At 39.7% G+C, this 27,941-nt stretch overlaps 1 protein-coding gene across 3 annotated transcripts in view; it reads right to left on the reverse strand.

Moving 5' to 3' along the window:
• The window catches only part of Cul1 (cullin 1), a 295,830-nt gene that overhangs the window by 111,813 nt on the left and 156,076 nt on the right, over positions 1-27,941 (reverse strand). For all 3 annotated transcript variants that reach the window (XM_053770358.2, XM_070094495.1, XM_070094488.1), the window contains exons 8-9: positions 26,693-26,847; positions 23,505-23,698 (exon numbers count right to left, since the gene is read on the reverse strand). In XM_053770358.2, the coding sequence (XP_053626333.1) occupies positions 23,505-23,698; positions 26,693-26,847 (349 nt within the window). The remainder of the gene's footprint in view (positions 1-23,504; positions 23,699-26,692; positions 26,848-27,941) is intronic.

A 27,941-nucleotide genomic window follows, 5' to 3' on the forward strand; every position in this document is an offset into this window, starting at 1 on the left:
CCTAGGATAACCCCAAAAAATCCAGACAAAGTGCTATACTCTGGCTTGTGTCTAATATGGTGAGTCTAACAATCTTTCACAAATGCATATTATTATTTATACTATTTCTACACTAATGAAGTAGTCTGCATAACAGCATATCTATTTTTTGTGAGAATAAAAATTCAAAGTGGAAAGCAAAAGAAATGCAAGAGGAGCCTGGGGACGTGACTAATGAACAGAGGAAATGGTATTTTAGTGCCAGGAATATCTTTCTTGTTTATTTTGGAGCCTATTTGGAAATTGGCATCTTTTGAAATTTGTGTGAAATAGGCAAAATTGCCAATTTCTGACCACTTTTTTCTGACCACTTTATTAGATGGTTGAAATTGGTAAATGGGTGGTTTCTTGTACTCAGTCTATAGAAAAAATTGAGTTCTGGCAAAATAGTTATGATTTTTGTCGACTAGTACACAGGATTTGGCTGAAAATAGGGCTCAAAGTGGGCAAAATTGCCAATGTGTAAACATCGTCGAGACCGCTAACTTTGCGAGAGCATAATTCTGTAAGTTTTCCATCAAATTTCATACACTGGTGTCGTTATGATCGGGAAAAGATTCTCTATCATTTCATAAGTACCCTTATTGTTAACCCTTTGACTGTCGCGGCCGTATATATACGTCTTACGAGGTACAGTGTTTGACGTATATGTACTCAAATTCTAGCGGCTTCAAATCAAGAAGGAGAAAGCTGGTAGGCCCACATGTGAGTGAATGGGTCTGTGGTCAGTGTGCACCACATAAAAAAATCCTGGAGCATGCAGTGCATAATGAGGAAAAAAAACTCCGACCGTTTTTTTAATTCAAATACCGACTTTGTGGTCTATTTTCATATAGTATTTATGGTTGTATTCTCGTTTTCTTGGTCTCCTTTGATAGAATGGAAAACATATTATAGAAAAAGAGATGATTTTGATAGATTTTACTATAAAAAGAGCCTGGAAATGGAGCTCAAAGTAGGGGAAATGTTTGATTTCTGCCGATGTTCAAAAGTAAACAAATGACATCATCGTCCAATAAATGTCCAACTAGCCATTCTAATATTCAGTCATGAATGGGTTGATGTTATTTATACAGTTATTACAGTATTGGAGTAGTCTGCATAATAGTAAATCTTCTATTTTTTGTTTGAATAAAAATTCAAAATAGAAAGCAAGAGTAATATCAGAGGGGCCTGGAGACATGACTGATGAACAAAGAAAATGTTATTTTAGAGCCAGGAATGTCTGCATTGTTCATTCTGGACCTTATTTTGAAATTATCATATTTTTTAATTATCGTGAAATTGGCCAAATTGCAAATTTCTGACCATGTTATTGGGTAGTTGAAATCAGTAAATGGGCAGTTTCTTGTACTCAATCGATAGAAAAAAACGGAGTCCTAAAGAAATAGCTATGAGTTTGGTTGACTGGAACAATGGAATTAGCCGAAAATAGGGCTCAAAGTGGGCGAAATCGCCGATTTGTAAATATCGCCAAGGTCGTTAACTTAGCGAGAGCATAATTCCATCAGTTTTCCATCAAATTTCGTTTTTTTGGTGTCATTACAATCGGGAAAAGATTCTCTATCATTTCATAAGAAAAAATAATTTTTTTTTTTTTGAAATTTTGCGACACCAGGAGATGCCTCAGGATTGGGGGTTGCGACAGTCAAGGGGTTAAAATTAAACTTACTGAACATCCCGTTTCTAACATTAGTGACGCAGTTTCCTAACCCTGAGTTGATGCTCATTTGGACCTCTATGACGTTATGATCAGAGTAGTATAGTGTTTTTGTAACTGTTATGTCTGATCAGTTCCTCATTGTTTGTGAATATCAAATCCAAGATATTTTCATTTCTAGTGGGATCAATCACCTGTTGGTTTTGGTTTAACGAGAACTTTTCACAAAACCTCGTTAGTTCCCTGGTATGTGCCTGCTGAGCCAGGGTGCTTCACAGATATTTCTGGTATAACATTACATTGCACCATCTTCCATTTTACATGAGAGAGACTCAAGTCTCCAAGGAGTAAAAAATTTGGTGTGGGATTTTCTAGCCTATCCAGATAGCTATCTAGCTTCCTTAGTTTGATCTATGAATTCCTCAGCAGTTGCCGATGGTGGTTTGTATACTAGGATAATTACCAAATTCCCATTTTCAACTTTAATGCCTAGAATTTCTACTATATCATTCATAGAGTTCAGCACTTCTGTGCAACACAAAGTATCCTTTACATAGATTCCTACTCCTCCCCGTGACCTATTGATTCTATCACATCTATACATGTTGTAGTTTTCTATCTTATCTCTTCATCCAAAACATCTCCTGAATGTATTCCTGTAAATGCTCTGAACATGGCATTCACTTCTGTTAGGAACCCACTGACAACTCACTTTGTCATTTATATTCTAAATATTTGCCAATATACCAGGAAAAGTGTACGGTAGGGTTATAATTGAAAGAATTAGAGGCAAGACAAAATATAGGATTGCGGATGACCAAGGAGGTTTCAGAGTGGGTAGGGGATGTGTAGATCAAGTGTTTACATTGAAGCATATATGTGAACAGTATTTAGTTAAAGGTAGGGAAGTTTTTATTGCATTTATGGATTTAGAAAAGGCATATGATAGAGTGGATAGAGGAGCAATGTGGCAGATGTTGCAAGTATATGGAATAGGTGGTAAGTTACTAAATGCTGTAAAGAGCTTTTATGAGGATAGTGAGGCTCAGGTTAGGGTGTGTAGAAGAGAGGGAGCTTACTTCCCAGTAAAAGTAGGTCTTAGACAGGGATGTGTAATGTCACCATGGTTGTTTAATATATTTATAGATGGGGTTGTAAAAGAAGTAAATGCTAGATGTTCGGGAGAGGGGTGGGATTAAATTATGGGGAATCAAATTCAAAATGGGAATTGACACAGTTACTTTTTGCTGATGATACTGTGCTTATGAGAGATTCTAAAGAAAAATTGCAAAGGTTAGTGGATGAGTTTGAGAATGTGTGTAAAGGTAGAAAGTTGAAAGTGAACATAGAAAAGAGTAAGGTGATGAGGGTATCAAATGATTTAGATAAAGAAAAATTGGATATCAAATTGGGGAGGAGGAGTATGGAAGAAGTGAATGTTTTCAGATACTTGGGAGTTGACGTGTCGGCGGATGGATTTATGAAGGATGAGGTTAATCATAGAATTGATGAGGGAAAAAAGGCGAGTGGTGCGTTGAGGTACATGTGGAGTCAAAAAACGTTATCTATGGAGGCAAAGAAGGGAATGTATGAAAGTATAGTCGTACCAACACTCTTATATGGATGTGAAGCTTGGGTGGTAAATGCAGCAGCGAGGAGACGGTTGGAGGCAGTGGAGATGTCCTGTCTAAGGGCAATGTGTGGTGTAAATATTATGCAGAAAATTCGGAGTGTGGAAATTAGGAGAAGGTGTGGAGTTAATAAAAGTATTAGTCAGAGGGCAGAAGAGGGGTTGTTGAGGTGGTTTGGTCATTTAGAGAGAATGGATCAAAGTAGAATGACATGGAAAGCATATAAATCTATAGGGGAAGGAAGGAGGGGTAGGGGTCGTCCTCGAAAGGGTTGGAAAGAGGGGGTAAAGGAGGTTTTGTGGGCGAGGGGCTTGGACTTCCAGCAAGCGTGCATGAGCGTGTTAGATAGGAGTGAATGGAGACGAATGATACTTGGGACCTGAAGATCTGTTGGAGTGTGAGCAGGGTAATATTTAGTGAAGGGATTCAGGGAAACCGGTTATTTTCATATAGTCGGACTTGAGTCCTGGAAATGGGAAGTACAATGCCTGTACTTTAAAGGAGGGGTTTGGGATATTGGCAGTTTGGAGGGATATGTTGTGTATCTTTATATGTACATGCTTCTAAACTGTTGTATTCTGAGCACCTCTGCAAAAGCAGTGATAATGTGTGAGTGTGGTGAAAGTGTTGAATGATGATGAAAGTATTTTCTTTTTTTGGGGATTTTCTTTCTTTTTTGGGTCACCCTGCCTCGGTGGGAGACGGCCGACTTGTTGAAAAAAAAAAAAAAAATTCTCCTGTGGGTTTAACAGACCATTTTTGTTTCTTAACTTTCCTGCTCTTTGAGTTTAGGCTAATCTCTGATCTTCCTTATTTCCCTCACTGATCTACGATCACTGCTAGTCACAAATCATTTCCTACAAGGCACCCTCCTTAACAACCGTTACTCTGAGGCCTGGCGCTAACATGTGGCATTATAATCTATTTTTTCTCTTCAATAATCACTAATGCTTCACTTCTGTACAGTAGACTGAAGGTCAACTGTACTTCTGGGTGTCTGGAATGGATTAATTGGATTTACATTATTTCTGATGGGGAAAATGGTTTTGGTTTTCGGCAGACTCTCTGGAACAGATTAATCACAAAAACCAAGGGTCCACTGTATTTAGATAAAGCTTAAGAGGTTTTTGTGGCATTTATAGATTTGGAAAAGGCATATGATAGGGTGGATAGGGGGGGCAAGGTGGTAGATGTTGCAAATGTATGTAATAGGAGGTATGTTATTGAAAGCAGTGAAGAGTTTTTACGAGGATAACGAGACTCAGTTTACAGTATGTAGAAAGGGAGATTATTTCCCAGTAAAAGTAGGCCTGAGACAGGGATGTGTGATGTCACCATGGTTGTTCACTACATTTACAGATGGAGGTGTAAGAGCAGTGAATGCTCAGGTGTTGGCAAGAGGTGTGGGGTTAACACAGTTGCTCTTTGCTGATGACACTGTGCTTTTGGGAGATTCTGAAGAGAAGTTGCAGAGGTTGGTGAATGAGTTTGGTAGGGTATGTAAAAGAAGGAAATTAAAAATGAATATAGGATAGAGTAAGGTGATGAGGATAACAAAAAAAATTAGGTAACAAAAGACTGGATATCAGATTGGAGGGAGAGCGTATAGAGGTGGTGAGTGTTTTCAGATATTTGAGAGTGGACCTGTCAGCAGATGGGTCTATGAAAGATGAGGTGAATCACAGAATTGACAAGGGGAAAAAAAAGGTGAGTGGTGGACTGAGGAATCTATGGAGACAAAGAACTTTATCCATAGAAGCAAAGAGGGGAATGTATAATAGTACAGTGGAACCTCAAAAATCGAACGTTTCGAAAATAAGACCATTTTCTCGGACAAACTGTGTCCCTATTATCGAATGTGCCCCTATTTTCAGACCGCCAGGTACGGGACCTGTCCGCTGGCCCGCTCTGTCCGCTTCCCGGTGCAGGCGCCGTGAGCACTCTAGCTTTGTTTATGCTTGAGTGAACACTAACCTGCGATCTCATTCACACATTTTATGATTATTTAATTGTGCTTAGTGCTTGTGGGGCTGTGAAATAAGCTGCCATGGGCCCAAAGAAACTTGCTAGCGGTACCCCTGTGGTAAAGAAAGTGAGAAACACCATAGATGTGAAGAAGGAAATAATATAGAAGTATGAGATTGGAATGAGACTTGTTGAGCTTGCAAGGATGTACAGAGGACTGTGGACAGTTATTTTATGAGAGAAACAGACGACTGTGGACAGTTATTTTGTGAGACACAGACGACTGTGGAGTTATTTTGTGAGAGAAACAGACGACTGTGGACAGTTATTTTGCGAGACAGAAACAGACGACTGTGGACAGTTATTTTGTGAGACAAACAGAGGACTGTAGACAGTTATTTTGTGAGACTGGGGTCCAATGACTCAAGCTGGTCCTAGTGGCATTAAAATACAGAGAAGGGAAGCAACCCCAGAGAGGGCTTTGATACCGGAAGTCCTCATGGAGGGGGGATTCTCCTTCCAAACAATAACCCCAACTCCCTCTCTCCTCCTCCCTATCTTCCAGATGCCATCACCAATCTTAAATAAAGGTAAGTAAAAATAGGTAAAAAATAGGTAAGTAAACAGGTAGTAGGTTGGTAGACAGCAACCACCCAGGGAGGTACTACCGTCCTGCCAAGTGAGTGTAAAACGAAGCCTGTGATTGTTTTACATGATGGTAGGATTGCTGATGTCTTTTGTCTGTCTCATAAATACGCAAGATTACAGGCATGTCTTGCTACTTCTACTTACACTTAGGTCACACTACACATACATGTACACATTTATTTATACACACTCATCTGAGTTTTCTTTGATTTTATCTTAATAGTTCTTGGTCTTATTAATTTTCCTTTTATATCCATGGGGAAGTGGAATAAGAATCTTTCCTCCGTAAGCCATGCGTGTTGTAAAAGTCAACTAAAATGCCGGGAACAATGGGCTAGTAACCCCTTTTCCTGTAAAGATTACTAAAAAGAATAAGAAGAAGAAAATTGTCAAAGTGGGAAGTCTGAATGTGTGTGGATGTTGTGCAGATGATAAGAAAGAGATGATTGTGGATGTTATGAATGAGAAGAAGCTGGATGTCCTGGCTTTAAGTGAAACAAAGCTGAAGGGGGTGGGAGAGTTTCAGTGGAGAGGAATAAATGGGATTAGGTCAGGGGTTTCAAATAGAGTTAGAGCTAAAGAAGGAGTAGCAATAATGTTGAAGGATAAGCTATGGCAGGAAAAGAGGGACTATAAATGTATTAATTCAAGGATTATGTGGAGTAAAATAAAGATTGGATGTGAAAAGTGGGTTATAATAAGCGTGTATGCACCTGGAGAAGAGAGAAGTGTAGTGGAGAGAGAGAGATTTTGGGAAATGTTGAGTGAATGCGTGGGGAGTTTTGAATCAAGTGTGAGAGTAATGGTGGTTGGGGATTTCAATGCTAAAGTGGGTAAAAATGTTATGGAAGGAGTAGTAGGTAAATTTGGGGTGCCAGGGGTAAATGTAAATGGGGAGCCTTTAATTGAGCTATGTGTAGAAAGAGATTTGGTAATAAGTAATACATATTTCATGAAAAAGAGGATAAATAAATATACAAAGTATGATGTAGCACGTAATGAAAGTAGTTATTAGATTATGTATTGGTGGATAAAAGGTTGATGGGTAGGCTCCAGGACGTACGTGTTTATAGAGGGGCAACTGATATATCGGACCATTATTTAGTTGTAGCTACAGTTAGAGTAAGAGGTATATGGGAAAAGAGGAAGGTGGCAACAACAAGTAAGAGGGAGGTGAAAGTGTATAAACTAAGGGAGGAGGAAGTTCGGGTGAGATATAAGCGACTATTGGCAGAAAGGTGGGCTAGTGCAAAGATGAGTAGTGTGGGGGGGGGGGGGGTTGAAGAGGGTTGGAATAGTTTTAAAAATGCAGTACTACAATGTGGGGCAGAAGTTTGCGGTTATAGGAGGGTGGGTGCAGGAGGAAAGAGGAGTGATTGGTGGAATGATGAAGTAAAGGGTGTGATAAAAGAGAAAAAGGTAGCTTATGAGAGGTTTTTACAGCAGAAGTGTTATAAGAAGAGCAGAGTATATGGAGAGTAAAAGAAAGGTAAAGAGAGTGGTGAGAGAGTGCAAAAAAAGAGCAGATGATAGAGTGGGAGAGGCACTGTCAAGAAATTTTAATGAAAATAAGAAAAAAATTTGGAGTTAAACAAATTAAGAAAGCCTAGGGAACGTATGGATTTGTCAGTTAAAAACTGAGTAGGGGAGTTAGTAGATGGAGAGATGGAGGTATTAAGTAGATGGCGAGAATATTTTCAGGAACTTTTAAATGTTAAGGAAGAAAGAGAGGCAGTAATTTCATGCACTGGTCAGGGAAGTATACCATCTTTTAGGAGTGAAGAAGAGCAGAATATAAGTGTGGGGGAGGTACGTGAGGCATTACGTAGAATGAAAGGGGGTAAAGCAGCTGGAACTGATGGGATCATGACAGAAATGTTAAAGCAGGGGGGGATATAGTGTTGGAGTGGTTGGTACTTTTGTTTAATAAATGGATGAAAGAGGGGAAGGTACCTAGGGATTGGCAGAGAGCATGTATAGTCCCTTTATATAAAGGGAAAGGGGACAAAAGTGGCTGTAAAAATTATAGAGGAATAAGTTTACTGAGTATACCAGGAAAAGTGTACAGTAGGGTTATAATTGAAAGAATTAAAGGTAAGACAGAATGTAGGATTGCGGATGAGCAAGGAGGTTTCAGAGTGGGTAGGGGATGTGTAGATCAAGTGTTTACATTGAAGCATATATGTGAACAGTATTTAGATAAAGGTAGGGAAGTTTTTATTGCATTTATGGATTTAGAAAAGGCATATGATAGTGGATAGAGGAGCAATGTGGTAGATGTTGCAAGCATATGGAATAGGTGGTATGTTATTAAATGCTGTAAAGTGTTTTTATGAGGATAGTGAGGCTCAGGTTAGGGTGTGTAGAAGAGGGGGAGACTACTTCCCAGTAAAAGTAGGTCTTAGACAGGGATGTGTAATGTCACCATGGTTGTTTAATATATTTATAGATGGGGTTGTAAAGGAAGTAAATGCTAGGGTGTTCGGGAGAGGGGTGGGATTAAATTTTGGGGAATCAAATTCAAAATGGGAATTGGCACAGTTACTTTTTGCTGATGATACTGTGCTTATGGGAGATTCTAAAGAAAAATTGCAAAGGTTAGTGGATGAGTTTGGGAATGTGTGTAAAGGTAGAAAGTTGAAAGTGAACATAGAAAAGAGTAAGGTGATGAGGGTATCAAATGATTTAGATAAAGAAAAATTGGATATCAAATTGGGGAGGAGGAGTATGGAAGAAGTGAATGTTTTCAGATACTTGGGAGTTGACGTGTCGGCGGATGGATTTATAAAGGATGAGGTTAATCATAGAATTGATGAGGGAAAAAAGGCGAGTGGTGCGTTGAGGTATATGTGGAGTCAAAAAACGTTATCTATGGAGGCAAAGAAGGGAATGTATGAAAGTATAGTAGTACCAACACTCTTATATGGGTGTGAAGCTTGGGTGGTAATGCAGCAGCGAGGAGACGGTTGGAGGCAGTGGAGATGTCCTGTTTAAGGGCAATGCGTGGTGTAAATATTATACAGAAAATTCCGAGTGTGGAAATTAGGAAAAGGTGTGGAGTTAATAAAAGTATTAGTCAGAGGGCAGAAGAGGGGTTGTTGAGGTGGTTTGGTCATTTAGAAAGAATGGATCAAAGTAGTATAACATGGAAAGCATATAAATCTATAGGGGAAGGAAGGAGGGGTAGGGGTCATCCTCGAAAGGGATGGAGAGAGGGGGTAAAGGAGGTTTTGTGGGCAAGGGGCTTGGACTTCCAGCAAGCGTGCGTGAGTGTGTTAGATAGGAGTGAATGGAGACGAATGGTACTTGGGACCTGACGATCTGTTGGAGTGTGAGCAGGGTAATATTTAGTGAAGGGATTCAGGGAAACCGGTTATTTTCATATAGTCGGACTCGAGTCCTGGAAATGGGAAGTACAATGCCTGCACTTTAAAGGAGGGGTTTGGGATATTGGCAGTTTGGAGGGATATGTTGTGTATCTTTATACGTATATGCTTCTAAACTGTTGTATCCTGAGCACCTCTGCAAAAACAGTGATAATGTGTGAGTGAGGTGAAAGTGTTGAATGATGACGAAAGTATTTTCTTTTTGGGAATTTTCTTTCTTTTTTGGGTCACCCTGCCTCGGTGGGAGACGGTCGACTTGTTGAAAAAAAAAAAAATAATAATTCTCCATGGGGAAGTGGAAAAGAATTCTTCTGGAAATGGGAAGTACATACAATGCCTGCACTCTAAAGGAGGGGTTTGGGATATCAGCGGATTGGAGGGACATGTGTATCTTTATACGTATATACTTCTAAACTGTGTTCCGAGCACCTCTGCAAAAACAGTGATATGTGTGAGTGAGGTGAAAGTGTTGAATGATGATGAAAGTATTTCCTTTTTGGAGATTTTCTTTCTTTTTGGGTCACCCTGCCTCAGTGCGAGACGGCCGACTTGTTAAAAAAAAAAAAATAATAATAATTATGAAAGAAATCTAAGCATAAATACTGGGGTTCACTTCACAGCACTTAGCCACCCCTTAGCAGCAATTTCAAATGGTTTTTATGGTTGTATTCATTTTTTTTGGTCTCATTTGTTAGAATGGAAGATATATTACAGAAATAGATATGATTTTGATTGCTTTAACGACGAAAAGTGCCTTGAAATTGAGCTCAACCTAGGAGAAATGGTCCACTGCTTGGTTGTTTCAGAGTAAACAAGTGACATCACTGTCCATTCCAATATGCAGTCATGAATGAGTCGACATCATTTATACAATTATTGCAATAAGGAATAACAGTAAATCTTATATTTTTTGTGTGAATAAAAATTACAAATTTATACGTTAATAATAATAATAATACGTATAATAATAATAATACATATAACAATAGACAGCAACCGGCCAGGGAGGTACTACCGTCCTGCCAAGTGAGTGTGAAACGAAAACCTGTAATTGTTTTACATGATTGTAGGATTGCTGATGTCTTTTGTCTGTCTCATAAATATGCAAGATTACAGGTATGTCTTGCTACTTCTACTTACACTTAGGTCACACTACACATACATGTACATGCTTATTCATACACACTCATCTGAGTTTTCTTTGATTTTATCTTAATAGTTCTTGGTCCTATTACTTTTCCTTTTATATCCATGGGGAAGTGGAATAAGAATCTTTCCTCCATAAGCCGTGCGTGTTGTAAAAGTCAACTAAAATGCCAGGAACAATCAGCTAGTAACCTCTTTTCCTGTAAAGATTACTAAAAAGAATAATTAGAAAATTGTCAAAGTGGGAAGTCTGAATGTGCGTGGATGTTGTACAAATAAGAAAGAGATGATTGTGGATGTTATGAATGAGAAGAAGCTGGGTGTCCTGGCTTTAAGTGAAACAAAGCTGAAGGGGGTGGGAGAGTTTCAGTGGAGAGGAATAAATGGGATTAGGTCAGGGGTTTCATATAGAGTTAGAGCTAAAGAAGGAGTAGCAATAATGCTGAAGGATAAGCTATGGCAGGAAAAGAGGGATTATAAATATATTAATTCAAGGATTATGTGGAGTAAAATAAAGGTTGGATGTGAAAAGTGGGTTATAGTAAGCATATATGCACCTGAAGAAGAGAGAAGTGTAGACGAGAGAGAGAGAGATTTTGGGAAATGTTGAGTGAATGCGTGGAGAGTTTTGAACCAAGTGTGAGAGTACTTGTGGTTGGGGATTTCAATGCTAAAGTCGGTAAAAATGTTATGGAGGGAGTAGTAGGTAAATCTGGGGTGCCAGGGGTAAATGTAAATGGGGAGCCTTTAATTGAGCTGTGTGTAGAAAGAGATTTGGTAATAAGTAATACATGTTTTATGAAAAAAGAGGATAAATAAATATACAAGGTATGATGTAGCACGTAATGAAAGTAGTTTGTTAGATTATATATTTGTGGATAAAAGGTTGATGGGTAGGCTCCAGGATGTAAATGTTTATAGAGGGGCAACTGATATATCGGACCATTATTTAGTTGTAGCTACAGTTAGAGTAAGAGGTAGATGGGACAAGCAGAAGGTGGCAACAACAAGTAAGAGAGAGGTGAAAGTGTATAAACTAAGGGAGGAGGAAGTTCGGGTGAGATATAAGCGACTATTGGCAGAAAGGTGGGTGGGCTAGTGCAGAGATGAGTAGTGGGGGGGTTGAAGAGGGTTGGAATAGTTTTAAAAATGCAGTATTAGAATGTGGGGCAGAAGTTTCTGGTTATAGGAGGGTGGGGGCAGGAGGAAAGAGGAGTGATTGGTGGAATGATGAAGTAAAGGGTGTGATAAAAGAGAAAAAGTTAGCTTATGAGAGGTTTTTACAAAGCAGAAGTGTTATAAGAAGAGCAGAGTATATGGAGAGTAAAAGAAAGGTGAAGAGAGTGGTGAGAGAGTGCAAAAGTAGAGCAGATGATAGAGTGGGAGTGGCACTGTCAAGAAATTTTAATGAAAATAAGAAAAAATTTTGGAGTTAAACAAGTTAAGAAAGCCTATGGAACGTATGGATTTGTCAGTTAAAAACCAGAGTAGGGGAGTTCGTAGATGGGGAGATGGAGGTATTAGGTAGATGGCGAGAATATTTTGAGGAACTTTTAAATGTTGAGGAATAAAGGGAGGCAGTAATTTCATGCAATGGCCAGGGAGGTATACCATCTTTTAGGAGTGAAGAAGAGCAGAATGTAAGTGTGGGGGAGGTACGTGAGGCATTACGTAGAACGAAAGGAGGTAAAGCACCTGAAAGTGATGGGATCATGACAGAAATGTTAAAAGCAGGGAGGGACAGTGTTGGAGTGGTTGGTACTTTTGTTTAATAAATGTATGAAAGAGGGGAAGGTACCTAGGGATTGGCGGAGAGCATGTATAGTCCCTTTATATAAAGGGAAGGGGGACAAAAGAGATTGTAAAAATTATAGAGGAATAAGTTTACTGAGTATACCAGGAAAAGTGTACAGTAGGGTTATAATTGAAAGAATTAAAGGTAAGACAGAATGTAGGATTGCGGATGAGCAAGGAGGTTTCAGAGTGGGTAGGGGATGTGTAGATCAAGTGTTTACATTGAAGCATATATGTGAACAGTATTTAGATAAAGGCAGGGAAGTTTTTATTGCATTTATGGATTTAGAAAAGGCATATGATAGAGTGGATAGGAGAGCAATGTGGCAGATGTTGCAAGTAACCTACCATCCGACTTACGACCGAGTTCGGTTCCGAGAAACCGGTCATAAGTCGAAATGGTCGTAAGTCGAACTTTACTACTGCATATCAACAAAACATTTTTGTAATGACTATTTTTTTGTTTTATTTTGGTATTTCATGTTTCACTTTACTTTTTATGCTGTTAGTACTGTATTTTATACTGTAAGGTTTAGGATAAACACTGTGTACAACACAAACAGTTGCTTATTTCCCAGAAATTTGGCATAAAAAATACGGTGGTAAGTCAAGTGGTTGTAAGTCGAGCAGGTCGTAAGTCGGATGGTAGGTGTATATGGAATAGGTAGTAAGTTATTAAATGCTGCAAAGAGTTTTTATGAGGATAGTGAGGCTCGGGTTAGGGTGTGTAGAAGAGAGGGAGACTACTTCCCAGTAGAAGTAGGTCTTAGACAGGGATGTGTAATGTCACTATGGTTGTTTAATATATTTATAGATGGGGTTGTAAAAGAAGTAAATGCTAGGGTGTTCGGGAGAGGGGTGGGATTAAATTATGGGGAATCAAATACAAAATGGGAATTGACAGTTACTTTTTGCTGATGATACTGTGCTTATGGGAGATTCTAAAGAAAAATTGCAAAGGTTAGTGGATGAGTTTGGGAATGTGTGTAAAGGTAGAAAGTTGAAAGTGAACATAGAAAAAGAGTAAGGTGATGAGGGTATCAAATGATTTAGATAAAGAAAAATTGGATATCAAATTGGGAAGGAAGAGTATGAAAGAAGTGAATGTTTTCAGATACTTGGGAGTTGACGTGTCGGCGGATGGATTTATGAAGGATGAGGTTAATCATGGAATTGATGAGTGAAAAAAGGCGAGTGGTGCGTTGACGTATATGTGGAGTCAAAAAACGTTATCTATGGAGGCAAAGAAGGGAATGTATGAAAGTATCGTAGTACCAACACTCTTATATGGGTGTGAAGCTTGGGTTGTGAATGCAGCAGCGAGGAGGCGGTTGGAGGCAGTGGAGATGTCCTGTCTAAGGGCAATGTGTGTGTTAATATTATGCAGAAAATTCGGAGGGTGGAAATTAGGAGAAGGTGTGGAGTTAATAAAAGTATTAGTGAGAGGGCTGAAGAGGGGTTGTTGAGGTGGTTTGGTCATTTAGAGAGAATGGATCGAAGTAGAATGACATGAAGAGCATTTAAATCGGTAGGAGAAGGAAGACGGGGTAGGGGGTCGTCCTCGAAAAGGCTGGAAGGAAGGGGTAAGGGAGGTTTTATGGGCGAGGGGCTTGGACTTCCAGCAGGCGTGCATGAGCATGTTCGATAGGAGTGAATGGAGATGAATGATACTTGGGACCTGACGATCTGTTGGAGTGTGAGCAGGGTAATATTTTGTGAAGGGATTCAGGGGAACTGGCTATTTTTATATAGCTGGAATCGAGTCCTGGAAATGGGAAGTACAATGCCTGCACTCTAAAGGAGGGGTTTCGGGATATTAGCAGTTTGGAGGGATATATTGTGTATCTTTATACGTATATGCTTCTAAACTGTTGTGTTCTGAGCACCTCTGCAAAAAGAGTAATTAAGTGTGAAGTGAAAGTGTTGAATGATGATGAAAGTATTTTCTTTTTGGGGATTTTCTTTCTTTTTTGGGTCACCCTGCCTTGATGGGAAATGGCCGACTTGTGGGGGGAGGGGGGGGATAGTATACTGTAATACAATAATAATAATTCTCTATGGGGAAGTGGAACAGATTTCTTCCTCTGTAAGCCATGCGTGTTGTAAAAGGCGACTGAAGGGGCTAGTGGCCCCTTCTCCTGAAGAAATTACTAAATTTAAAAAAAAAAAACTTATATTTTTCTTTTTTGGCCACCCTGCCTTGGTGGGATATGGCTCGTTTGTTTAAAGAAATAATAATACTGTAATAATAATATGTATAATAATAATACATTTTTTTTTTTTTTCAACAAGTCGGTCGTCTCCCACCGAGGCAGGGTGACCCAAAAAAGAAAGAAAATCCCCAAAAAGAAAATACTTTCATCATCATTCAACACTTTCACCACACTCGCACATTATCACTGTTTTTGCAGAGGTGCTCAGAATACAACAGTCTAGAAGCATACACATATAAAGATACACAACATATCCCTCCAAACTGCCAATACCCCAAACCCCTCCTTTAAAGTGCAGGCATTGTACTTCCCATTTCCAGGACATATAATAATTATAATAGACGGCTTCAAAAGGCCGTCACTAGATGACAGCGTTTACCACAACAAAGAGGGAGCGGTTGTGGCCGCCTCCACCTGTAACAATGACATTTTATTCATTCTAGAGTATATATCACATTTCTATGTTATTTATATTGTGTGTAATGTCATATTAGATGAACTGTGATAGCTAAATAAGCCGTATACATGATATTAGCGAAATTATTCGTGAAGTATTTTGCCCGGTCTCCAGACAAACTCTCCTCCACCGCCGACACCACCCATACCACTACATGAATGACATTTTATTCATTTTAGAGTATATATCAGGTTTCTGTGTTATTTATATTGCTTATGTCATATTAGATGAAGTGAGATAGATAAATATGCCGTAGAGTTGATATTAGTGAAATTATTGAAGTACAAAATTCCAATGGAACGGATTAATTGCATTTCAATTAATTTAAATGAGGAAAATTGACTCAGCAAACGAGCAAATCCAGTTGTGAGCAAGGTCATGGAATGGATTAAACTCGCAAGTAGAGGTTCCACTGTAGAGTATATTCATTAATTACCTTAAAATATTTGTAGTCTTAATATAGGGCGAGAGGTAAGTTTTATTTGAGGGGAGTCAGGGTAGCCAGGAAGGGCAGCCCACTCCACCCCACCCACACATAATGTAAACGAACCAGACAAACACATCTGGTTTTCGTAACTGTACACTGTGTACAAGTTGTCTCCATGTTGATATAGTAGAATAAATAAAGAGAAATGCCCCCATTCTCATAACACCATTTTTAGAAGAAATGACGCCATGAGTGAAGGCATACGAAAGGAATAATTTCCTAGTTATCTCTAGGAATATTATAGTGTACACATTGTCTCTGATGTTGGACTACAACAAGTCCTACAAGTCGCCTGGCTACCACAAGCCCTACGAGTCGCCTGGCTACCACAAGCCCTACGAGTCGCCTGGCTACCACAAGCCCTACGAGTCGCCTGGCTACCACAAGCCCTACGAGTCGCCTGGCTACCACAAGCCCTACGAGTCGCCTGGCTACCACAAGCCCTACGAGTCGCCTGGCTACCACAAGCCCTACGAGTCGCCTGGCTACCACAAGCCCTACGAGTCGCCTGGCTACCACAAGCCCTACGAGTCGCCTGGCTACCACAAGCCCTACGAGTCGCCTGGCTACCACAAGCCCTACGAGTCGCCTGGCTACCACAAGCCCTACGAGTCGCCTGGCTACCACAAGCCCTACGAGTCGCCTGGCTACCACAAGCCCTACGAGTCGCCTGGCTACCACAAGCCCTACGAGTCGCCTGGCTACCACAAGCCCTACGAGTCGCCTGGCTACCACAAGCCCTACGAGTCGCCTGGCTACCACAAGCCCTACGAGTCGCCTGGCTACCACAAGCCCTACGAGTCGCCTGGCTACCACAAGCCCTACGAGTCGCCTGGCTACCACAAGCCCTACGAGTCGCCTGGCTACCACAAGCCCTACGAGTCCCCTGGCTACCACAAGCCCTACAAGTCACCTGGCTACCACAAGTCCTACAAGTCGCCTGGCTACCACATCTCATATTTATGTTAATTTATTCTACTGTAAGGTGTATTTAGATGGACCAAGCAAAATGTCTATACAGTGTATAACGTTTTATATGATATTTATTTATTATACTATGTTATTATTATTAATATGGCATCTTCAAGACTAATAACAAACTCTTAGTGATTTTAATGTGTATCTGCATGCCAGCATGGTATGTAAGTTTACTTAGGTACAGGTACACATATGTATAATTATCAGTTACAATAATTATGTAGCTACGTAGTCCACCTGGGCTACATACCTACACCTACCTACATAGCTACACGATATTTAATGTGGCCCAGAGCCATATTATTACCATCGACATACCATGTTCACCGAGTTTAATAGTTTCTAACAACTACCTTTAGATGCCATCATAAACAAAGGGAAAAGTAATGAATAATTCAAGCCAAGAATTGTAAACAAAAGTGTTATGTATTAAGGGAAGTGGCATAATATTTTCCCTCCGCCTGGCAACCACATCTCCATAGCATATAAACAGCATGTTTATATGCTATGTAATGTGTTTCTTATATAATTTTGAAGAAAATATAGATGGATTAATGAAAATGACTTTCTTCAATAAAACATTCGAGGCATTAGATAGTAATAAAGAATCTGTTGTTGTCTATTTGAATTTCAGTAAAGCATTTGATAGAGCACCTCACAAATATGCTGACAAAAGTAAGATCGCCAGTACTCATAGATGTTGAGAAGTTTTTGTTGCTGTGGTTAAATGAGAAACAATTAGCAGGAGACAGTCTTATGCAGTCGCTTATTTGTGAAAAGGCTAGGCAGTTGCATGACAATCTCAAAGAAAGTGCTTGCAACGAGTACTGATATTTGTGAATTCAAGGCCAGCAAAGGCTGGTTTAAGAGATTTAACCCTTTGAGGGTTTTCGTCGTACTAGTACGTCTTACGCGTAGGGGTTTTTGATGTACTAGTACGCATAAATTCTAGCGGCCTCAAATCTAGTGGGAGAAAGCTGGTAGGCCTTCATATGAAAGAATGGGTCTATGTGGTCAGTGTGCACAGTCTAAAAAAAATCCTGCAGCACACAGTGCATAATGAGAAAAAAAAAAACTGACCATTTTTTTTTAATAAATCAGCGACTTTGCAGTGTATTTTCGTATGGTATTTATTGTTGTATTCTAGTTTTCTTGGTATCATTTTATAGAATGGAAGACATATTACTGAAATTGAGATGATTTTGACTGGTTTTACAATGAAAGGTGCCTTGAAATTGAGCTCAAAGTAGCAGAAATGTTCGATTTTTACCAAACTTCAAAAGTAAACAAATCGTGCCAAGCGTGCAATACACGTCAACTGGTGAGTCTAATATTCTTTCACAAGTGCACCAATAATATTTATACCATTTTTTACACTAATGCAGTAGTCTGCATAACAGTAAATCTTATATTTTTTGTGAGAATAAAAATTCAAAGTGGAAAGCAAAAGAATATAAGAGGGGCCTTGAGACGTGACTAATGACTAGAGGAAATGTCATTTTAGTGCCAGGAATGTCTATCTTGTTTATTCTGGACCCTATTCGGAAATTGGCATCTTTTGAAATTTGTGTGAAATTGGCAAAATTGCTAAATTCTGACCACTGTACTGGATAGTTGAATTTATAAATGGGTGGTTTCTTGCACCCATTCGATAGAAAAAATGGAGTTCTAGCGATATATTCATGTTTTTTGTCGACTAGTACAGTGAAATTGGCTGAAAATGGGGCTCAAAGTGGGCAAAATCGCCGATGCGTAAACATCGCCGAGACCGCTAACTTTGCGAGAGCATAATTCCGTAAGTTTTCTATCAAATTTCAAACTTTTGGTGTCGTTATGATCGGGAAAAGATTCTCTATCTTTTCATAAGAGAAAATAATTTTTTTTTTTTTAAATTTGGCTGACCCTGAGAACGAGTTTTGGAGAGGGCCTGTCGACCCTCAAAGGGTTAAGAACCATAGTGGTATACACAGTGTGATAAGGCATGGCAAGGCTGCCAGTTTGGACAAAATTGCTGCTACAAAATTCGTAGGTGAATTCAAGGAGTACACACTGAACAATTAAAACACAAGTGTTCAATTATGACAAAACAGGCCTCTTCTGGAAGAAAATGCCAAAGAAGGCCTACATTACTCAGGAGGAAAAGGGACTGCCAGAACACAAGCCTATGAAAGACAGGTTGACGCTCATGTTTTGTAGTAATGCTAGTGGGGATTTCGAAGTGAAGCCATAACTAGTGTACCATTCTGAAAATCAGAGAGCGTTCAAGAAAAACATTGTTATGAAGAGTAAACTGTGTGTATTTTGGAAAGCTAATAGTAAGGCATGGGTCACGAGGGAAATTTTTGTCGAGTGGTTCAACAAAGTATTTGGCCCCAGTATGAAGAATTACCTCCTGGAAAATAAATTTGATCTCAAGTGCCTCAGGCTAATGGACAATGCACCTGCTCATCCTCCAAACTTGGATGACCTAATTCTAAAGGAGTATGGGTTTATCAGAGTAAAGTTCTTGCCACCTATTACCACTCCTCTCCTCCAGCCCATGGACCAGCAGATCATTTCAAACTTTAGAAAAACTCTACACCAAAGCAATGTTTAAAAGGTGCTTTAATGTGACCTCAGACACTCACCTGACCCTTAAGAGAATTTTGGAAAGATCACTTCAGTATCCTCCATTGCATAAGCCTTATAGGTAAGACTTGGGAGGGAGTGACCACCAGGACTTTGAACTCTGCTTGGAAAAAATTGTGGCCAGATTGTGTCCACAAGAGGGATTTTGAAGGGTTTGGGGCCGACCCTGACGAGCCTACAGCAGTTGTGGAATTTATTGTGGCATTGGGGAGTTCCATGGGGTTGGATGTGAGTTTGGAGGATGTGGAAGAGTTAGTGGAGGACCACAACGAAGAGCTAACCACTGAGAAGCTGCAAGGGCTTCAACTGGAACAGAAACAGACTGCAGTTCAGAATACTGCTTTAGAGGAGGAGGAAGAGAGATGGAAGAAATTGCCTTCTTCAGAAATTAAGGAGATTTTTGAAATGTGGAGTAGGATGGAAAGATTTATGGAGAAACATCACCCTGACAAGGCTGTTGCAAGCCATGTCGGAAACATGTACAGCGACCCAAAGTCTTGGCCCATTTTAGGAAAGTTTTAAAGAGACGCCAGAAACAGAGCTCTCGACACTTTTTTTTGCGAGACAGGGCTCCAGTGACTCTCAAGCTGGTCCTAGTGGCATTAAGAAACAGAGAAGAGAAGTGACCCTAGAAAAGGACTTGGTACCTGAGGTCTTGATGGAAGTGGATTCCCCTTCCAAACAGTAAATAATCCAATCTCTTTCCTCCTCTAGTCTTCCATACACTAAGAAGAATCACCAATAAAGGTAAGTGTTATGCTGTTAATGTTTCATTCATCATGTCCCATTGTATTGTGTGTGTGCTACATCTATATCTCATGTAAAAAAAATTTTTTGCTTTAATGCTTCTGCGTGTCTGGAACGGATTAATTGTATTTACATTATTTCTTATGGGGAAAATGGTTTCGAAAATCATTAATTTCAATAATAGTCACACTCTCTGGAACGGATTAATTACATTTCCCTACACAGAAACCAATGGTACATGCAAAATAAACAATAATTAAATGCCACTTAGCTATATTGTGGACTTGTTGATGAGTGATGTGCCAGGAGCAGGGGAGATTCAGGTGTTCTATTGTTTGGAAGGGAAATCCCCTTCCATAGAGACTTCACGTACCAAGTCCTTTGCTGTAGTTACCTCCCTTCTTGGTTTTTTAATGTCACTAGGACCAGCTTAAGAGTCACTGGACTCCTCTCACACAAAATATCTGTCCAGAGAGCTGTTTCTCACGTGCCCTTAGGATTTTCCTAAAATGGGACACACGAGTGACATTGTACATGTTGCCAATACGGCTTGCAACAGCTGTGACAAGATAAAATTCATCTATAAATGCTTGCAGCTTTGTAAACACTGTACACATTTCCTTAATCCTTGATGAAGGCAACTTCCTCCGACTCTCTTCCTCCTGCTCTGAAGCACATTCCGGAGCTGTGATGTCTTGCTGTTGCACCTCAAGCTCTTGCAGCTCTGCAGTGGTTAGTTCTTCATCGTCGTTCTGCACCAACTCTTCCACTTCCTCGCCACAAACCTTCAACCTCATGGACTTCCCCAATGACACAATAGATTCCACAATTAGCATAGACTCCTGAGGGTTAGCCCCAAACCCTTCAAAATCCCTCTCTTCTACACATTCTGGCCACAATTTTTTCCAAACAGAGTTCAAAGTCCTGCAAGTCACTCTCTCCCAAGACTTACCTATAAGGTTTATGCAACTGAGGATACTGAAGTGCTCTTTCCAAAACTCTTATGGTCAATTCTGTGTCTGAGGTCACTTCAAAGCACTTTTGAAACACTGCTTTGGTGTACAGTTTTTTGCAGTTTGAAATGACCTGCTGGTCCATGGGCTGGAGGAGAACAGTTGTATGAGGAGGCAAAAACTTCACTTTGATGAAGCTCAACTCCCCCACAATTTGCTCTTGCAAATCGTGAGGATGAGCAGGAGCATTGTCCATTACCAGGAGGCACTTGAGTGATAATTTCTTTTCAAGGAGGTAATTTTTCACAGTGGGGCCAAACACACCATAAAACCAGTCCAGGAAAATTTTCTTAGTGACCCATGCCTTACTGTTTGCTCTGCACATCGCACACAAATTACCCTTGACAATATTGTTTTTCTTGAAAACTCTGGGAGTTTCAGAGTGATACACGAGTAAAGGCTTCACTTTGCAATCCCCACCAGCATTACCACACAACATTACTGTTAGCCTGTCTTTCATAGGCTTATGTCCTGGGAGTGACTTTTCCTCCTAAGTAATGTAGGTGTAACGTGTCTACGTACTCCTTAACCCTTTGGGGGTTGACAGGTCCTCTCAGAGACTTGTTCTCAGGGTCCCACAAATTTCAAAAAAAAAAAAAAAATTATTTTTTCTCATGAAAAGATAAAGAATCTTTTCCTGATCATAATGACACCAAAAGTATGAAATTTGATGGAAAACTTAGGGAATTATGCTCTCGCGAAGTTAGCGGTCTCGATGATGTTTACGCATCGGCCATTTTGCCCACTTTGAGCCCTATTTTCGGCCAATTCCAGTGTACTAGTCGACAAAAATCATAACTATTTCACTAGAACTCCATTTTTTCTCTCGAATGAGTACAAGAAACCACCCATTTACCGATTTCAACTATCCAATAAAGTGGTCAGAATTTAGCAATTTTGCCAATTTCACACAAATTTCAAGAGATGCCAATTTCCAAATAGGGTCCAGAATAAACAAGAAAGACATTCCTGGCACGAAAATAACATGTTCTCTGTTCATTAGTCACATCCCCAGGCCCCTCTTATATTTCTTTGGCTTTCCACTTTGAATTTTTATTCTTACAAAAAAAAATAAGATTTACTGTTATGCATACTACTGTATTAGTGTAGAAATGGTATAAATAACATCAGCGCACTTGTGAAAGAATATTAGACTCACCAGTTGATGTGTATTGGACGCTTGGCATGATTTGTTTACTTTTGAACTTCGGTAAAAATCGAACATTTCTGCTACTTTGAGCTCAATTTCAAGGTACTTTTCATTGTAAAACCAGTCAAAATCATCTCAATTTCTGTAATATGTCTTCCATTCTATAAAATGAGACCAAGAAAACTAGAATACAACAATAAATACCATACAAAAATAGTGTGAAGTCGCTGTTTTATTCCAAAAACACGGTCAAAGTTTTTTTTCTTTCTCATTACGTACTGTGTGCTGCAGGATTTTTTTTATACTGCGCACACTGACCACATAGATCCATTCTTACATATGTAGGCCTACCAGCTTTCTCTCACTAGATTTGAGGGCGCTAGAATTTGGGTCGTAAGATATACTAGTACGTCTAAAACCCCCAAAGGGCTAAAGTCCTGCACATATCTTTCAGCTGTTTTTTTTTGTCAGAACTGGTAGCCTCACCATGCCTTATCATACTGTATGCCACTATGATTCTTAAATCTCTCAAACCAGCCTTTGCTGGCCTTAAATTCATCAACAGCAGCACTATTTGGAGGCGTTTTCTTAATGAGATCATCATGCAACTGCCTTACCTTTTCACACATAATTGACCAAGACGCACTATCTCCAGATAATTGTTTTTCGTTTATCTACACCAACAACAGTCTGTCCACCTCTTCAATTATTTGCGTTCTCCGTTTTGAAAACATACTAGCACCTTTAGCAACAACAGCTTCCTTGATTGCCTTTCTGTTCGCCCAGATAATAGTGATGGTTGAATGGTGTTTGTTATATAGCCTTTCCAACTTGGATATATGCGCTCCACTTTCATATTTTTCAATTATCTCTTTCTTCAGTTCCATTGTGATTCTCACCCTTTTTACCACAGGGTTGGCACTAGAAGCTTTCTTGGGGCCCATGGTGGCTTATTTAGCGGTTATAAGCACTAAAAACAATAGATTACAAAATGTATCACAGATACACGTGGAATCGTCCTCCCTGGCTTGTAAACAATGGTACACTGGCTATACACGGGGTCTTGGAGCGCCATTAGTCGATTTTGGCTTTAGTCGATGCCGCTGTTGGTTGAGGGTCCACTGTATATCATCTCAAAATAATATATAATATCTATTTCTACAAGTACATGTACAAGGTATACATGCCTAGCTGACATCAATGACATACTACTATATAGCTAGTCGCTTGTTATGCAGAGTATTTTGGGCAAATTAGGTTAATTTTGTCCCAGGATGTGACCCACACCAGTCGAGTAATACCCAAGTACGTACCCATTTTTAGTGATGGGTGAATATGGACCACCAGTGTAAGGAAACACACTTTGCCGAGAATTGAACCTGGACCCTCACTGCGTGAAGTGAGCTTTCGCCACCAGGCCACAGGCCATACAGTGGTCTGTGTTCTGGTATTTCTGCCTTTTATTTTAGCTATCCACTGTTACGGATAACTTACTAAGCTAAAGATCATAAAATTCACTAATTAAACTATTAAAAAATTTACATACAGACCCAGTTGCCTACCTTGACACAAGTTGATACATTCTAGCAAGGTCTTCATTTTTATCATCATTGAGAAGATGCTGGAATTCATTATGGAATATCTCTAAGTGTTTCTCAATTAAGACTTTCTCGCAGGTTTTACCAAGTTTTTCTAACGTCGTTTCATGCAGGTAGACCTGCACTCTTCGCTGCTCTTCTAGAAGTCTTGTCTCCGCCTGTTAAAATAAAATTCGACATTCTTTCTTAATATTAGCCATTTCCTGGGGAAGAAAAAAGGTGGCCAAAAGGAGGATTTTATTTAATTATAAATGAAATGTGTATATTTAATATGAGTAAAACTTTATGTACTGATTATATACACTTATGATACACAAAGAAATGAGCAGCAATCCTGCCTGAGTGTAAAACTAAGCTTCTGTCACATACTCCTGTTACAAAATGCTAGCACCTCCCTTGAAGAAACAAATAACAATGGTTGAAATGTCACTAATAAAATTGTACACTTCTTTTGGCAGCCACAATGGATGATAAGCAGCATTGGCTAGCTTTTTTTTTTTAAACTGTCAGCTATAGTAAGAGAAACACTAAAAGGTCTACGATCATGCATTGAGGCATTTTGTTTTTTTTTATTTTCGCTAAGACAGGATTTTTTTTTTTGTTTGGTCAACAGCCATTCTGTGATTTTTGTTTGAAACTGAAATATTCATTTCTCTGCTTTTCCTGTTCCAGTATACAGTGGACCCCCGCATAGCAACCTTAATCCGTGCAAGAGGGCTGGCTGTTATGCGAAATGTTCGGTATGCGAATGAATTTTCCCCATAAGAAATAATGGAAATCAAATTAATCCGTGCAAGACACCCAAAAGTATGAAAAAAAAAATTTTACCACATGAAATATACATTTTCCTACACACAAAGAGAAGGATACATGCACAATAGTAGAGTAGTACATGCACAATATATATTGTGCATGTACTACTCTACTAAATGAAGAATAAATGACACTTACCTTTATTGAAGATGCAGCAATGACTGATGAGACACTGTCCTGGGAGTGCCTTTTCCTCCTGAGTACTGTAGGTCCTGTTTGGTATTTTCTTCCAGAACAGGCCTTATCACACTGTGTATGCCACTACGATTCTTAAATCTCTCAAACCAACCTTTGCTGGCTCTAAATTCACCAATATGAGCACTAGTTCCAGGCATTTTCCCTGTTCACCTGGGTGTTAGTCGACTGGTGTGGGTTGCATCCTGGGAGACAAGATTAAGGACCCCAATGGAAATAAGTTAGACAGTCTTCGATGACGCACTGACTTTTTTGGGTTATCCTGGGTGGCAAATCCTCTGGGGTTAATTGTTTCTTGGTATTCTCAATAAGCCACACCAACAACGGTGGTACAGCAGCAGCAGCAGCTGACGGTGGTACAGCAGCAACAGACGATGCTACAGCAGCAACAGACGATGCTACAGCAGCAGCAGACGATGCTACAGCAGCAACAGACGATGCTACAGCAGCAGCAGACGATGCTACAGCAGCAACTGACGATGCTACAGCAGCAGCAGACGATGCTACAGCAGCAGCAGACGATGCTACAGCAGCAGCAGACGATGCTACAGCAGCAGCAGACGATGCTACAGCAGCAGCAGACGATGCTACAGCAGCAGCAGACGATGCTACAGCAGCAGCAGACGATGCTACAGCAGCAGCAGACGGTACTACAGCAGCAGCAGCTGACAGTGCAGCAGCAGCTGACAGTGCAGCAGCAGCTGACGGTGGTACAGCAGCAGCAGCAGCTGTACCACCAATAGTAGCGATGGTTGATTGGGGTTTATTATACAACCTGGCCAGCTCGGAGACACGCACTCCACTTTCATACTTATCAATGATCTTTTTCTTCATCTCCATAGTAATTCTCACCCTTATTGCTGTAGGGTTGGCACTAGAAGCTTTCTTGGGGCCCATGGTCACTTATTTTCCAGAAAAAATCACCAAAAACACTGTAATAATACGAAATGTTCCGATTGTATGCTTGGATGTTACCGCGGAGGCTGGCTGGTAAACAATGCCACCGGCGGAACATGTGAGCGTGGCTCAGGCCGCACATTGGACGCGTCTCGGACGAAGGGCGGTGAGTGGGTTTTTGGGCGGTATGCGAGGCAAAATTTTTGCGATCAAAGCGTCCGGTATGCGGATTGTACGGTATGCGATGCGTCCGGTATGCGGGGGTCCACTGTACTTACTGATGTTTTATGAATAATCAGCTCCATGCATACATTGAGCAATGTATTTTGGAAAATTGGTGGAAACCAAATTTTGTTTTCCTTTTAATGCCATAGTGACTGTCATGATTAAAGTTGCAAGGCATAACCTTCCACTCAAGAGGCTATATTGACTAGGTATGTAGCTTGTGCTTTTTCCCTGAAGTTAGCAAGTTAACTATTTACCATTCTCTCCAAGATTTTTTATGAATGATGCTCGTGCTATAGGTCTGAAATTTTTGACCATTATTCATTTGTGAAGATGAGGTAGGTGTATGCACATTTCTGGGCCTTCAAAATTTCATCCGAATCAAAGTTCTTTCTTCAGAGTACAAGCTGTTAGCATTGGTGCCATTTTTCATTTCTTCATAAAGTATCCCAAGAACTGGACCCAGATGCTGAATGTACAGGCATGATGGCAACATCACTTCCGAAGAATTTGGGAGTTGTGCAAATTTTTAATTAATACCCTTGCCATCTCCCACCAAGGCAGGTTGACCTCTAAAAAGAAACACTTTCACCATCATTCACATTATCACTGTCTTGAAAGGCATGCAGATACAACAGTTCAAATGTCCCTCCAAACAGCAAATATATCAAATATAATAAAATGGAAGGGTATGGTTTTTCTACTCTATTGGAGTAAACAAAAGGTTCTTTCCCATGTGTCTATTATACATACCCATTTGGTGGCTTTCACCTATTATTCCACTAAAGTCAACTGTTTTATGTATTGTGATAAATACTCCTTACAAAGTATTACTAAAGCAAATTCTGATAGTGCTTGCCTAAAAAGAAACAAAATAAAAGAGAAAGTTAAAGTTTTCAGTTCATCACTCAAGAAGTTTACCAACTAATGACGAACAGAAAACCAAGCAATGAATCAGCAAGCTGTGAAACTGAAAAGTTTAACTAGCTATTTCTGAAATACATGAATATGTCAAAACTTACTTTTTTCATGTATTCCGTAACGGGGTTGTTTCGAAGGAACTCTGTGCTTTCACGGGTGTAGAAACGTTCTGTGTCTTCCAAGAAAGTGTTCTCAAAGGATTCTCTATAAACAGACAAATTCTGGCCTCTAGCACTTGGCTCATCCTCATTTAAACCTAAAAAAGAAAAAAGGAAAAAAAAAAAAATATTGGAGGGAGTCAAATCCTCAGTCTTCTAACCATGCAGGGTAAAATAAAAACAAAAACTACTGTATTTCTTATATCCTATTTCTTATGTTATAACTTTAGCCACACACAATAATTCTTATTGCTTTACTGTGTAAGAGAAATTCCTTAATTCTGAAATACAATGACTCGGATCAGTAATAACTGTAAAAACCATGGAACTATGGTATATATACAACTAAATGACAAGGAGAAATTAATGCAATAATGTTAGCTTAAACAAAAATAATTCTGTATATAATAACAGAAAAAGTAGGCCTTAGACAAGTATGCACGATGTCACCATGGGTGCTCAATATTTTTATTGAAGGGGTTGAAAGAAGTGAATGCTCAGGTGTTGGTAAGAGGTGTGGGATTAAAGGAGAATGAATAACACAAAGTGGGAGGTGTCAGAGTTGCTTTTTTGCTGATGACACTGTGCTTTTGGGAGAATTTGAAGAGAAGTTGCAGAGGCTGGTGGACAAGTTTGATAAAGAATGAAAAAAAAAAAGGAAATTTAAAGTGAACATAGGAAAGAGCAAGGTGATAAGGATAAAAAATTTAAGTAATGAAAGATTGGATATCAGACTGGAGAGAGGGAGTCAATGTATTCAAATGTATGAGAGTGGATTTGTCAGCAGATGGGTCTATGAAAGACGAGGTGAATCAGAGAATTGATGAAGGGGGGGGGGAGGGGAATGGTGCACTGAGGAGTCTGGAGACAATGTTATCTATGGAAGGAAAGAGGGAAATGTTTGAGAGTATAGTGGTACCAACACTCTTATATGGGTGTGATGCATGGGTGGTGAATATTGCAACAAGGAGAAGGCTGGAGGTAGTGAAGATGTCGAGTCTGAGGGTAATGTGTAGTGTTAATGTAGTGCAGAGAATCGTTAGCTTAGAGATTAGGTGGTGGTGTGGGGTTTCTAAAAGTATTATCTAGAGGGTTGAGGAGAGGTTGTCGAAACATTCAGAGGATGGAACAAAATATAATGACAGAGGAAGGAATGCATGGTAGCGGCTGTCCTAGAAAAGGTTGGAGGGAA

This window comes from Cherax quadricarinatus, chromosome 4, assembly GCF_038502225.1.
Source record: "Cherax quadricarinatus isolate ZL_2023a chromosome 4, ASM3850222v1, whole genome shotgun sequence".
In the NCBI taxonomy this organism is placed as follows: domain Eukaryota; kingdom Metazoa; phylum Arthropoda; class Malacostraca; order Decapoda; family Parastacidae; genus Cherax; species Cherax quadricarinatus.